This window comes from Sapajus apella, unplaced genomic scaffold (assembly GCF_009761245.1).
Source record: "Sapajus apella isolate SASKATOON/1434 unplaced genomic scaffold, GSC_monkey_1.0 scaffold2, whole genome shotgun sequence".
Taxonomy (NCBI): domain Eukaryota; kingdom Metazoa; phylum Chordata; class Mammalia; order Primates; family Cebidae; genus Sapajus; species Sapajus apella.
The window spans coordinates 20,811,989-20,825,631 of NW_022436942.1; the positions used below are offsets into that span (position 1 = coordinate 20,811,989).

General features: G+C 49.4%; 1 protein-coding gene and 1 pseudogene across 4 annotated transcripts; one reads left to right on the forward strand and one right to left on the reverse strand.

Moving 5' to 3' along the window:
- The window catches only part of LOC116564422, a 6,104-nt pseudogene extending 1,680 nt beyond the window's left edge, over positions 1-4,424 (reverse strand).
- DNAJC14 (DnaJ heat shock protein family (Hsp40) member C14) lies at positions 3,497-13,570 on the forward strand. Of its 4 annotated transcripts, XM_032291426.1 has the most exons (8): positions 3,525-3,607; positions 4,694-4,838; positions 5,616-7,084; positions 10,752-10,858; positions 11,071-11,190; positions 11,825-11,985; positions 12,077-12,179; positions 12,366-13,570. In XM_032291426.1, the coding sequence occupies exons 3-8, from the start codon at positions 5,672-5,674 to the stop codon at positions 12,574-12,576; spliced, it is 2,115 nt and encodes a 704-aa protein (XP_032147317.1). In that variant the 5' UTR covers positions 3,525-3,607; positions 4,694-4,838; positions 5,616-5,671; the 3' UTR covers positions 12,577-13,570. The 4 variants fall into 4 exon arrangements, with proteins under 4 accessions (XP_032147335.1, XP_032147317.1, XP_032147327.1 ...); XM_032291444.1 differs by lacking the exon at positions 4,694-4,838 and having other exon boundaries at positions 3,497-3,607; positions 12,366-13,289; XM_032291436.1 differs by lacking the exons at positions 3,525-3,607; positions 4,694-4,838 and adding an exon at positions 3,779-4,001 and having other exon boundaries at positions 12,366-13,289.
- Positions 13,571-13,643: the final 73 nt, after the last annotated feature.

The following is a 13,643-nucleotide window of genomic DNA, read 5'->3' on the forward strand; positions in this document are numbered from 1 at the left end:
AAAAAAAAAAAAAAAAAAAAAGACCACTGCTTCAGAGGGGCAATACAGACTCAAGGAGGCCTCTTTAGACCCTGAATCCTATCCTAAACACACACTCTAAAGAAAAGAAACCCATTTGATCTTCCTGTTATGTTTCTCTCAAGCCTCATCTTCCCCCCATTTATTCTAAAAAAAACCCTTTGGAATTCTACTCTTTCCTCCTAGACTTCCCTTCTTTCCTTCCATAACTCTTTCCTGCTTTTCCCTGACTCCAACTTTTTTTTCAGTGCCTTTCCCCATTCACCTTGGACACTCCCCCCCCCCGCTCTCCTCCCTCAAGTGTATTTCTCCCTTTCTGCTCAAGTGTAGGAACTGGGTAATGAGTAGGCACAGGTTGGCTGCTTCTGTACCACAGCACTAACCATTGGCCTCCATGTTCCTCAGGAAGGAGCTTCCACTGGGCCAGGGCCCCAAGGGCCCCCAAGGCTGGCCAGATCCCCAGTAAGACCTAGCTATACTAGCAGAGAGCAGGCAAGGCTAGAAGTGCCTGCAGGTGTTGGCCTAGCCGACTGCCCAGTGTCAGTCCCTCCAGGAAGTAGTCAGCACAGGCCACAAGCACTGCAGAACCCAGGAGGGCTGTGCCAGAACTGTGAATGGATGTGGCCACCGAAGTGTGAGCAGAGCTTCCAGCAGTGCCAGACCCACCAGCCCCCCAGCTGGCACCCAGGCTGAAAGTGGTCAGTAGATGGGCTCAGTGCCCAGCAGGGCTCTAGGACCCAGGGTCAGGCCTAGCAGGAGACCAGTCAATAAGAGCCCAACACAGTGAATCAGCATGGTGACCACGCCACAGGTGAGTCCGATGACCACAGGGATGCCTACTTTCATCTCCAGGCTCAGCTGTGTCTCCGGCACCCACACCTTGTGGCACAGTAGGAAGCTTACCAGAGCTCCTGACAGCAGGCCAGAGAGAAATGTCACTGTCTTGAAGCAGCAGTAGCCTGGGAAGTGAGGCAGGAGGCACTGAGAGGCAGGAAGGGGGCTCTACAGGGATGGCTCTGATGAATTGCAAGGGAGAGGAATGGCTCACTAGAGGTGCAGAAGACAGGAGCAGCACATCAAGGGACCTCAGGGCCAGGGGCAGAAAGGGATAGCTTGGGGTCAGCAGCACTGTTTCAGGAACTGTGAGGGAATGGGAGGGAAAATCAAGAGGTAAGATGGATACATTGAGCGGAATAAGGATAGAAAGAAGGTCTAGTCCTTCCAGGGACAGCAGATAGGAAAAAAATCATCACAAGCTGATTCTGGTTTTGAGGAAGAGTGAAGCCTGAAACACAGAAAATAATTTAGGAATGGGGTTTTCAGGTAGGAGGTAAGAGAAGGGCAAATGATAGACGCCAGAGTGAGAGCTGGAAGGCATGGGCCATGGAGGATGGACAAGAAGCTGGTAAGAGCAACATGGGCCTAGGAATACAGCCAGAGCAACATGGTCCACACTGGAAGTAGGTACCACCTGGCAGAGGAGGTGAGATAGCCCAGGAGCAAGGGGGAAAGTTAGCATCATTCTTGAGGGTGACAGTCTTGGGCAATGGCCCCCCCAGGTCCTTGGCCCTGCCTTCACCAAAGCAGCAGATGATTCCAAAGCAGTAGCAAAGGGCACACACCAGGGCAGGCACCAGTTCAGGACTGTCCTGGGGTTCCAAAACACATCTTGGGTCTGGAGGCTCTGAGAGTTGTTGATTAAAGGGCCTGGGGTCAGATGTCATAGCCAGGGGCAGCAAGCCTTCCTCCACGGCCTGCCGAAGAGGAAGTGGTCACAGAGAGGGAGGTGTCAGCTCCTCTCATCCATCCATGAATGTCTTTAGGGGATTGGGAAACCTGCAGGGGGGCACGGGGCAGAAACTCAGGTGCCCATAAATCTTGAGGACTCTGTACCTCTATTTCTTTTAAAGAATGGTGCCCATTTCAGGAAGGAGTATGACCCTGTTGAGGTAACTGAAGAAATCTACAGGATTGGATTGAGGAGAGCAGGATATGTCTACCACTCTCTGAAACAAGGACACTTAAGTAAAATGTAAAATGAAATCTTTGTTTTTCTGAGATGGAGTTTCACTCTTGTTACCCAGGCTAGAGTGCAATGGCATGATCTTGGCTCACTGCAACCTCCGCCTCCCAGGTTCGAGTGATTCTCCTGCCTCAGCTTTCTGAGTAGCTGAGATAACAGGCATGCACCACTATGCCCGGCTAATTTTGTATTTTTTTTTTTTAGTAGAGACAGGGTTTCTCCATGTTGGTCAGGCTGGTCTCGAACTCCCAACCTCAGGTGATCCACCCGCCTCAGCCTCACACAGTGCTGGGATTACAGGCATGAGCCACTGTGACCGGCCATGAAATCTTATAAAGTAATGAAAATCTTATAAAGTAATGAGCCTTTGTCTGCCCTGCTCCCCAACACCCTGCAGCTCTTCAGGGTGAGTGTAGAAGAAGCAGGAAACCCTTGGTGTGTGGAGGGAGGGGTATAGGGACATTATTACCCCATCTGCCACTCGGACTTAATACTACTCCACTGGATTGGGAAGGGTGAGATTAACAGACAGGGGAGAGGGAGGGAGAACAGGAGAGAATGAGTCACAGTGGGGTCTCTGGACAGCTGCTCCAGCCTCAGGGCAGAAAGGGGGAGAAACACCAGACACCAAGAGTTTTAGGGTGAAATTAAGTAGAGACAGTCACCCACAGTTTGTCAGGGTTTTGAAGTCTCAGCTTCAAGCTGAGGTGGAGTTGTTGGGACAAGGGGCATCCAGCCAGTCCTAATCCCACAGTCCCTCATGGAATAAGCAGGCACTTTGTCCACAGACATCTCACATCCTGGCAGCCACCCGAACCTCCCCTTAGGATATTGGTGAGACTTTTCCTACCCCACTCTTCCCCCAGAAGTATCAGGGTTGCCAATGGGATTTGAATTCAGATCCTGAAAGGAGAACACCAAGGAGGAGCTGGCGTTTGGGGCACTGTGGGAATGAGGTGGCATGGATGCAGGCACTTTAATTCCTTCAGCTGTCCTTTGGATCTCAAGGGCCTAACAGGCTGGAAAGTTGGCTCCCGGGGCTTCTCTCCTCAATCTGCTTGGAAGTCTGGGGACCGTAAACAAGGGGAGGGGTTGTGGAGGGGGTGTTAACTACTCACCACCCTGCCAGGGTTGAGGAGAGGACGGGGTGGAAATGCTTCCCTAGATCCCCAGCTGCATCCCCTCCCGGAGGTCCTAGGCGCCAGGGCAGCTGTCAGTCGAAGGCACCCCCATGGCCACTCTGTTTGTTGCCCCCTAAGCTCTTTCAAATTGCAGCCCAGGCCCTAGCTCTAGCCCAAGCCCTAGCTCTAGCCCAAGCTAGAGCTAAATGCAACTAGCTTGGGGGGTGGAGAAAGGAGACAGGGTGTGTGCCCGTGTGTGTGTGTAGTTTGGGGGGGGGGAGAAAGGGGACAGGGGGTGGGGGTGTCGTGCGCGCGCGCGGTAGGGGCGGGGGGGGGGGGGGTGACATCACAAGGCAGGCCCCTCCAAGTCTTTCCCCTGTATGTGGGGGGACACAGGTTGCCTACTCCTCTAGTCCAGGACCAGAGACCCCCAACTATATAGCAGGTAAGAGTCTTGAGGGTCATCCCAAGAGTTTTGGGGAAGGGTCTTCGAATACTTAGGAGATGACTCGACAACTGGAAGCGCTTAAAGCCCCAATAAGGGTCCCAGCGCCCCCCCTGGCTCCAGCTTGGTTTCTTCCACTTCCCAGAGAACTGGAGTATTGTCTTCTGGAGAACCGGGTGGTTGGGATCGGGGACCTAGGGAAGGGGCTTTGCTGGTCTGGGAGCGCCAGCTGGGGGTTCATGTGTGGAAAAACTTTCGGATCAAGACGGGGCCTGGAAGGGGCACTGACAGGAGAGCTGTAAGGCTAGAGGCGTGCGCAGGGGACCAACAGAAAGGGAACCCAGCTGGGTCTGCGTGGGGGCGGGGCGCATGTGGACGTCGACCAAATAGCCTCGTATGCAGATGAGATGTCAAGCAGCATGTAGATAAGTTCAGTGTTCTTTGGCTCTCAGCTTAGGTTCTGAGCCTAGCTGAGTTACGCTCCCAGTTCCTAGGCACCGCTCGGCGATCGGGCCTGGGGAGCTACGTCCAGAGGGGCGGATCCAGGCCGTTGGAGCTGCAGTTATTAGGGGTAGCTCACCAGCTGGGTCAGGCGCAGGGGAGGCCTTGGGTTGCTGTGAAAGGAAAGGCAGTGCTGCGGGGCTAGGGAGGAGGCCAGTCCCGGGCATCCTCTCTTCTGCTCCACCTCCACAGGATACAAAGGGGCCTCTGTTATCGCAGCAGCCGGCACGAAAGGGATTAGGGCAGACTCTTCTGAGCTCCCTGGTTTTGTGTGCAAGGGAAACACACTATGTGTGGTTCGGTGGCTGCCCTCCATGCCCCAGGAATACAAAGCCTAGGAACAGCCAAAGCAATCCTGAGAGTCTGCCCCTAGTCTGCAGGCATTGGTGCAGAGCCCACCTGCCAACCTGCGGGAATCCTATTCCCACACGCAGAGGGAAGCACCAAAAGGCCCTTTAAAGGGCGGGGCCAGTACTTCCTTAGGACCGCCTCCTTGGATTCTACCCAGCACTAGCTGGACTGGCTCGCCTCTCCGCCAACCACTGTTTCTTTTCCTTCCCGTCGCTTCCCGGGTGACCCCGGAAGTGGAAGTAGACCCTGGTCGGCGGCGGCGGGGACGGAAGGCGGAAGCAGAGCGTGAACGGGAGGCGGAGCCGGGAGAGCGGCTCTCATAGCTCCCCCTGGCCCCAGGCCTTGCGGCTCGAGGGGGGGGGGTTACCGCCGTTCTTCGGTATGTTACCTTAGTCCCTTTTTTCTTTCTTTTTTTTTTTTTAAAAGACAGGGTTTCTCGCTCTGTCGCCCAGGGAGGAATGCAGTGGCGCGATCTATGCTCACTGCAACCTCTGCCTCCCGGGTTCAAGCGTCCTGCCTTAGCCTCTTGAGTAGCTGGGATTACAGGCGCTCGCCACCACGCCCGGGTTTTTTTTTTTTTTTTTTTTTAAGCAGAGACGGGTTTCACCTTGTCGTCCAGGCTGGTCTCGAACTACTGACCTCGTGGTCCGCCCGCCTCAGCCTCCCAAAGTGCTGGGATTACAGGCGTGAGCCACCACGCCCGCCCACTTCTTCTCTTATACGCAGCTGGTGGGTTCCCTGGTAGTCTTTCTTAGGGACAGTCCTAAGCTCCGTCCCCAGGTTTTCCTCTTGGGCTGCACGGTCCCCACCCTTTAACAGCTGTCTGTTGCCCCCTTTCTGGCCGGCCGTCTTTCCCTTTTTCCTAAGAGGGACCCTCTCCTCCCCCGACCACACCCTTTATGGTACCTCCCTCTTGAAGATTATAGTTTTCTGGGGAAAGAAGAGAAACTTAAGTGATTTGGAGGAGGGGAGGGAGCAAGCAGCAAGCAGGGTTTTAGTGAGTCTAGTTTTGGCTTATTGCTAAGAATAGCAAATGCCCCAAAAGAACTTGGGAAAACAAGGGCGGTGGATGTATTCAATATGTCCACTATTTAAGATTGTTTCATTCCTCTCTTGGTCCCATCCTTGACCGTCCCCACCTTCGTATCTGTTACAGGCATCAGAACACACCATGATGGCCGTGACCTAAGACCCTCAGGAAGCCCCGGGGTCATGGCCCAGAAGCACCCCGGAGAAAGAGGGTTGTGCAGAGCCCACCACAATAGTGGTGCCTCCCTCAGGACTTTAGGACCCTCCGTGGACCCTGAAATACCTTCATTCTCAGGACTCAGGGACTACGCAGGGACTGCTCCTAATGGTACCCACTGCCTCACAGAGCACTCTGGTCCTAAGTACACACAGCACCCAAACCCAGCCCACTGGTCGGACCCAAGCCATGGCCCCCCAAGGGGTCCAGGACCACCTAGAGAGGCAGAAGACCCTGATCAGAGTGAGGCATCTTCAGAAGAAGAGTCAGGAGTGGACCAGGAACTCTCAAAAGAAAACGAGGCTGTGTACCAGGAGGATGGGAACCCTTCTTTTCTTTCCATTCCATCTGCTTGCAACTGCCAGGGAACCCCTGGAATTCCAGAAGGGCCTTACTCTGAGGGAGAAGATGGCTCTTCTAGCAACTTTTGCCACCACTGTACCTCTCCATCCTTCGGGGAAGATGAAGAGTTGGAAGAGGAATATGATGATGAGGAATCTCTTAAGTTCCCCAATTATTTTTCACATGTGTCCAGCGGAAAGAAACCTCCACCCCGGAGACAGCGACACCGCTTTCCAGCGAAGGAGGATAGTCGGGAGGGTCTACGTAGGGATCCCAGGTCCCCTGGTCGACATCGGCTGGGCCGGAAACGAAGTCAGACAGATAAGCGCAGAGGCCTGGGATTGTGGGGAGCAGAGGAACTATGTCAACTTGGACAGGCAGGCTTTTGGTGGCTGATTGAATTCCTGGTATTGGTGGGAGAGTACGTAGAAACTTGTGGCCATCTCATCTATGCATGCAGGCAGCTGAAAAGCAGTGATTTGGACCTTTTTCGAGTTTGGGTGGGAGTCTGGACAGGGCGGCTCCGGGGCTGGGCCCAGGTCATGTTTCAGTTTCTAAGCCAGGGGTTCTACTGTGGCTTAAGTCTGTTTACCCGTTTTCTTAGGCTGCTGGGTGCTTTGCTGCTCCTGGCTCTGGCCCTCTTTTTGGGCTTTCTACAGTTGGGCTGGCGGTTTCTGGTGGGACTAGGTGATCGGTTAGGCTGGAGGAATAAGGCCATCTGGCTCTTCTCTTGGCTGGATTCTCCAGCCTTGCAGCATTGCTTGACTCTGCTGAGAGATAGCAGGCCATGGCAGCAGCTGGTAAGAACAGTTCAGTGGGGCTGGCTGGAGTTGCCCTGGGTCAAGCAGAGTACTAACAGGCAAGGGAATGCATCTGTAGCTAGTGGGCGCTACTGTCAGCCTGAAGAGGAAGTGGCTCGACTCTTGACCATGGCTGGGGTTCCTGAGGATGAGCTAAACCCTTTCCATGTACTGGGGGTTGAGGCCACAGCATCAGATGTTGAACTGAAGAAGGCCTATAGACAGCTGGCAGTGATGGTGAGTACCCTTCTGTTTCTTGTTCCTCTTTTGTTCCCTTATTTTCTATTCCAATTTTAGAGAGAGTAGAATAAAAGGCAGGCAGAGAGGAAAGTTAATGGGAAGGTGAAGGTTAACATATTCTTAGGAAAGAGTCATAAAGACTTTTTGAGTCAGATGCAGTGGCTTACACCTGTAATCCCAGCACTTTGAGAGGCCGGGCTTGGTGGTGCATGCCTGTAGTCCCAGCTACTTGGGAGACTGAGGTGGAAGGATCAGTTGAGTCCAGGAGGTTGAGGCTGCAATGAGCCGGAATCATGCTACTGCACGTCCATTCTGGACAGCAAAGCCAGACTGTGTCCCAAAAAAAAAAAAAAAAAAAAAAAAAAAGAGGGGCATTGTCCCTTCTACTATGGGTTCTGATCTTCCCTCCATTTTGTTTCCTGTCATGAGCTATAGTTTTTTGAACCTGGTACATTAGGCAGTGTAGAAGTCACTCACCTGGAATATCTAGAATGGAAAAAAGACCTATTCAGAGAGCACCTCAGTTGCTCTTCCCTGAACCAATGAGGGTTTTTTTTTTTTTTTTTTAAACATGGGGTAACTCAACTATTTCTCCCAGAGAAGCAAATAAGGACCTAGTGCGGGAGGGTCAGGGAGTGCATGTAAGTATTTTAGCACCAGGTAGGAGAAAACCGGCTGTTTCAGGATCAGCAACTCAGAATAGAAGAGAGAAGGAAAATGGAACATAAATCATAAGTGTATGTATATATATGTCATACATGAAAATATGGTTGCTTTTAATGATAAGAGGGTGTGCAGATGGGAGTTGTGATGCACCATATGCTTGAGGAAAATGGTTTAATACAAGCATGCAATTGAATTGCATTAGAAGTAGATATTAGGTTACTATTATTAGCTACCAGATTGTTACTGCTTTTTCTGTATAAATAAAACTATATTATGAATATAAGTGTGTAAATTGGAGGCCTACTTTCACTGGAGTGCATGGAGCTCAGTGTATGGAGCTGGACTAGTAACAACATCACAGTGTGCAAATTACCTCAGTGGCTGCATGACTTTAGGAATGGGCAACTAAAGTTTCCATTAATGATTAAAGGTACAGTAAACCACCATGCTTGTAACTCGCCAAAGGACTGAATTAGTTTGGTGGGAAATGTCTACTCCTTTGTAGGTAGCTTGGTATATTCTTTTTTTGTGAGACAGGGTCTCACTCCAGTTCCCCAGGCTAGAGTACACTGGCACGATCTCAGGTGATTCTTCCACCTCAGCTTCCTGAGTACCTGGGACTACAGGCATGCACCACCACACGAGGCTAATTTTTTGTATTTTTAGTAGGGATGGGGTTTCACTATTTGCCTAGCCTGATCTCGAACTCCTGGACTCAAGTAATCTGCCTGCCTCAGCCTTCCAGAGTGCTGGGATTACAGGCATGAGCCACTGCGCCCGGCTTCTGCTGTATTCTTAGAGTGGATAACAATTGTTCACTCTCATTGTTACTAATTCTAATAGTAGAACTGTTTTCTCACTTTCTTTTAGGCAGACATCCTGTTTTGGACAATATTCTTCTATTTTTTTTTTTTTTTTTTTTTTTTAAAGACCGAGTTTTGCTCTTTTGCCAAGGCTGGAGTGCAGTGGTGTGATCTGGACTCACCGCAACCTCCGCCTCCTGGGTTCAAGTGATTCTCCTGCCTCAGCCTCCTGAGCAGTTGGGATTACAGGCATGTGCCACTATGCTTGGTTAATTTTGTATTTTTAGTAGAGATGGGGTTTCTCCATGTTGGTCAGGCTGGTCTCCAACTCCTGACCTCAGATCGATCCACCTGTCTTGGCCTCCCAGTGCTGGGATTACAGGTGTGAGGCCGCCTTGCCCAGCCTGAGATTATTATTTTTTTTTAAGACAGAGTCTCGCTCTTTCGCCAGGTGCCAGGCTGGAGTGCAGTGGTTCGTGATCTCAGCTCACTGCAACCTCTGCCTCCTGGCTTCAAGCAATTCTCCTGCCTCAGCCTCCTGAGTAGCTGGGACTACAGGTGGATGCCTCCACACCCAGCTAATTTTTGTATTTTAGTAGAGACGGAGTTTTACTATGTTGGACAGGATGGTCTCGATCTCTTGACCTCATGATCCACCTGCCTTAGCCTCCCAAAGTGCTGGGATTACAAGTGTGAGCCACTGCACCCGGCCGAGAATATTCTTAACAAAAATTCTCATTTTCTTTTGGAGTAGAGATGTAGTTAAGTTCCCCTACCCTCAAAACATCTATCCCTATACCCCAAATATCTCTCTTGTCCTGGTCCAGAGTGTATCTGGGCTTTTATTGAGCCCCCTCACTGCCTTACTAGGCCCCAGTGTGAACATGACTAAAAGGCTGTTAAGTTAGCTTCAGAATGTAGGAAATTTAACAGTATTTAGTTATTTGGCATCAGTCAGGAGACTAGCTTTATCTCTGTATTTTTGAGGAATGGGGATGGGTACAATCAGGAAGCTGTAGGAAGAGAGGATATTATTTGTCTTGGAGAAGAGTATATAAAAAGCCTCCGAGACCATGATATGCCGTTTCGTTTTTGGGACTGAAAGGCAGATCACTGTAGGAAGTTTGGGATATGAGAATTTTCTAGTTATAAGAGAATGAGTTCCAGGCCTGGCGTGATGGCTCATGCCTATAATCCCAGCACTTTGGGAGGCCAAGGTGGGCAGATCACCCGAGGTCAGGAGTTTGAGACCAGCCTGACCAACATGGAGAAACCCCATCTCTACAAAAATACAAAATTTAACAAGTGTGGTGACATGCGCCTGTAATCCCAGCTACTTGGGATGCTGAAGCAGGAGAATTGCTTCAACCTGGGCAGTGGAGGTTACAAGATCATGCCATTGCACTCCAGCCCAGGCAAGAAGAGGGAAACTCCATCTCAAAACAAAAACAAAGAGTTTCAACATATAACATCTTTGGAACTCTTATTTTATGACTGATATATGTGAGTGCCAGAGACCAACTGTCCCTATTCATCTGAGACGGAGGAGTTTCTAGAGGCATGGGACTTTTCAGTGCTAAAACTGGGATAGTCTCAGGCAAACTGGGATGATGAATCCACCCTAGTACCTGATTCTTTGCTACATACTTCGTATTTATTCTTATTTAATCCTCCCAAAGGTCCATGATAGATATTCAGGCTAGGTACAGTGGCTCATGCCTGTAATCCCAGCACTTTGGGAGGCCGAGGCGGGATGTTCACTTGAGGTTAGAAGTTTGAGACCAGATTGGCCAACTAGGTGAAACCCCATCTCCACTAAAAATACAAAAAAATTAGCTGGGCATGGTGGCGCACATCTGTAATCCCACCTACTAGAGAGGCTGAGGCAGCAGAATTGCTAAAACCTGGGAGTCAGAGGTTGCAGTGAGCTGAGATCCTGCCACTGCACTCCAGCCCGGGCAACACAGCGAGAGCTTGTCTCAAAAAGAAAAAAAAAAACCCATAGATATTCAAGGTAATGTAGCTAATTAACAGAGCTGTGAACTGAACCACATCTATCTGCAGAGCCAGAGCAATTAATCATTTACACTAACTCTTCAAAAGGGTGATGAAAGAGAATCCTTTGATATGAGAACAGACTCAACGTGGGGAGAGGGTTGGAATGGATTTGTAATGAAATCTCTCTGTCTTGGTAGGTTCATCCTGACAAAAATCATCATCCCCGGGCTGAGGAGGCCTTCAAGGTTTTGCGAGCGGCTTGGGACATTGTCAGCAATGCTGAAAAGCGAAAGGAATATGAGATGTAAGTTGGAGATGGGAAATTGTCAGATAATGGTAAATGAAAAATCCTCAGTAGGAGAGGCATCTGGACTTGGGGTTGGAGGCGCTTTGGGGTGGAGAGAACTGAAGTCACTTGTCTTTTTAGCTAGACAGGGGCCTCAAGAGGCCAACTGATGTGTTTCCCTTTGTCCCTCCCCCAATACCTTCTGACTTACAAAGCGTTTCTTCTCTTAGGAAACGAATGGCAGAGAATGAGCTGAGCCGGTCAGTAAATGAGTTTCTGTCCAAGCTGCAAGATGACCTCAAGGAGGCAATGAATACTATGATGTGTAGCCGATGCCAAGGAAAGCATAGGTATAAAATAGGAGGAGAGGGATGGGACAATCACAGCTCAGGCATTAAGTAACCAAAGATCTTCCTAGAATTACATCTGTATCTCATAATTAGTAAAAAGACCCTTAAGTTCCTACCTTTGTCATATTGTCAAGAGACTGACAAATTGAATTAACGATAAGAAGAAGTAGCTTTAAGGTAGAAGGTTGAGGCTGGGCGCGGTGGCTCACATCTGTAATCCCAGCACTTTGGGAGGCCTAAGGCGGGTGGATCACGAGGTCAAGAGATCGAGACCATCCTGGTCAACACGGTGAAAGCCCGTCTCTACTAAAACTACAAAAAATTAGCTGGGCATGGTGGCGCGTGCCTGTAATCCCAGCTACTCAGGAGGCCGAGGCAGAAGTGCCTGAACCCAGGAGGTGGAGGTTTCGGTGAGCCGAGATCACGCCATTGCACTCCAGCCTGGGTAACAAGAGCGAAACTCAGGCTCAAAAAAAAAAAAAAAAAAAAGATATAAGGTTGAAGGCATATGAAATAACTAAGTGGAGGTAATTTTAGTTGTTTGAGCCCTATTTGTGAATAATGATGAGACTACTAGCAATGCTCTAGGTAGGCTTGACAAATTATTAAGCAACTATCCTGTTGTTGGTTGCAGGAGGTTTGAAATGGACCGGGAACCTAAGAGTGCCAGATACTGTGCTAAGTGTAATAGGCTACATCCTGCTGAGGAAGGAGACTTCTGGGCAGAGTCAAGCATGTTGGGTCTCAAGATCACCTACTTTGCAGTGATGGATGGAAAGGTGTATGACATCACAGGTACTCTACTGTCCTCTAGAAATACAGCCTTACTTCCTGATCTTTTATGTGATCTAAACTGCGAAGTTTTGGCTATTTCTCATGTTTATAGAATGGGCTGGATGCCAGCGTGTAGGTATCTCCCCAGATACCCACAGAGTCCCCTATCACATCTCATTTGGTTCTCGGATTCCAGGCACCAGTGGGCGGCAGAGGTAGGTGGTATTTCTATCAATAATTTATCAATTATTTCAGTTTTGAATATGGTTTCAGATGACATACTTTAGGAAATCTAGGGGCCTTGTTTTCTAGGAAGTTTGGGAACTGATAAGTATATTTAACTTAGGTAACCATGTAACTCCAACATCTCTTGCCTTATCATTTCTTCTGTTTTATCTCAGAGCTACCCCAGATGCTCCTCCTGCTGATCTCCAGGATTTCTTGAGCCGGATCTTTCAAGTACCCCCAGGGCAGATGCCCAATGGGAACTTCTTTGCAGCTCCTCAGCCTGCCCCTGGAGCCACTGCAGCCTCTAAGCCCAACAGCACAGTACCCAAGGGAGAAGCCAAAACGAAGCGGCGGAAGAAAGTGAGGAGGCCCTTCCAACGCTGATGATACCTTCTCTTTCCTCAAATCAACGTCAGGGAGTCAAAAGGATGTATACAGCACAGGATGGAGTTTGATTTGTCCCTCCTCTCCCGGCACCCAGGAACCGAATCTTTTTTTTTTTTTTGAGATGGAGTCTTGCTTTGTTGCCCAGCTGGAGTGCAGTGGCACAATCTCAGCTCACTGCAACTTCCATCTCCTGGGTTCAAGCAATTGTCCCATCTCAGCCTCCCAAGTAGCTAGGACTATAGGTGCGCACCCCATGCCTGGCCAGGCTAATTTTTTTTCCTGTACTTTTAGTAGAGACAGTGTTTTACCATGTTGCCCAGGCTGGTCTAGAACTCCTGAGCTCAGGTGATCTACCTGTCTTGGCCTCCCAAAGTGCTAGATTACAGGCATGAGCTACCGCGCCCGGCCTGAATCTTGTCTTTTGACAATACCAAAGAAATAGGGGGTAGCTAGAGTAAAGAACCTAGGGCCTGGACCTTGGCTGGACAATGTAACCCTTTTGAGGTGTGGGAACTGGGTATTTCCCTGGGGTCTGTATGCCTTTCTCTTGTCATTTGCTTTTAGAGCAGATGACAGTTTTTCCTGTCCTTTAAAGGTACAAGTCTATCTTCTTTCCTGACCCATTTCAGGAGGGAGTCCTCTCCTTTTCCCTGATATAATAGTTAAAAGACAGAACAAGAAAGCATATAGCCCTAATGATAGGAGATACATGAGTTCAGAGAGTGGAAACTGAATTTTCCCTTGACTTTCACTTTGTGGGTAAATCACCCAATTTCAAGCTGTTTTCTGCAAGGATGGCCAAAATTAATCATTTTTAAAAAGTAGATTCATGCCCACTGCCCTTGGGTGAGGGGGAAGGATATGGGGGTTCCCAGAAGCCCCCTTGTGATCCAAGGGTTTGTATTTTTTTTTAAGTTTGTTCATATTTGTATGTACATATCTATTTAAAGCCAGGGGATTATCTTTCTATAAATGTATAACTGGCAACCTGTATCTTCCCTCTTTTTTGCCCATACAGCTGGAGCCCTTTTTCTCATTTGAGAATCTGTTCCCTATTAAGTGTT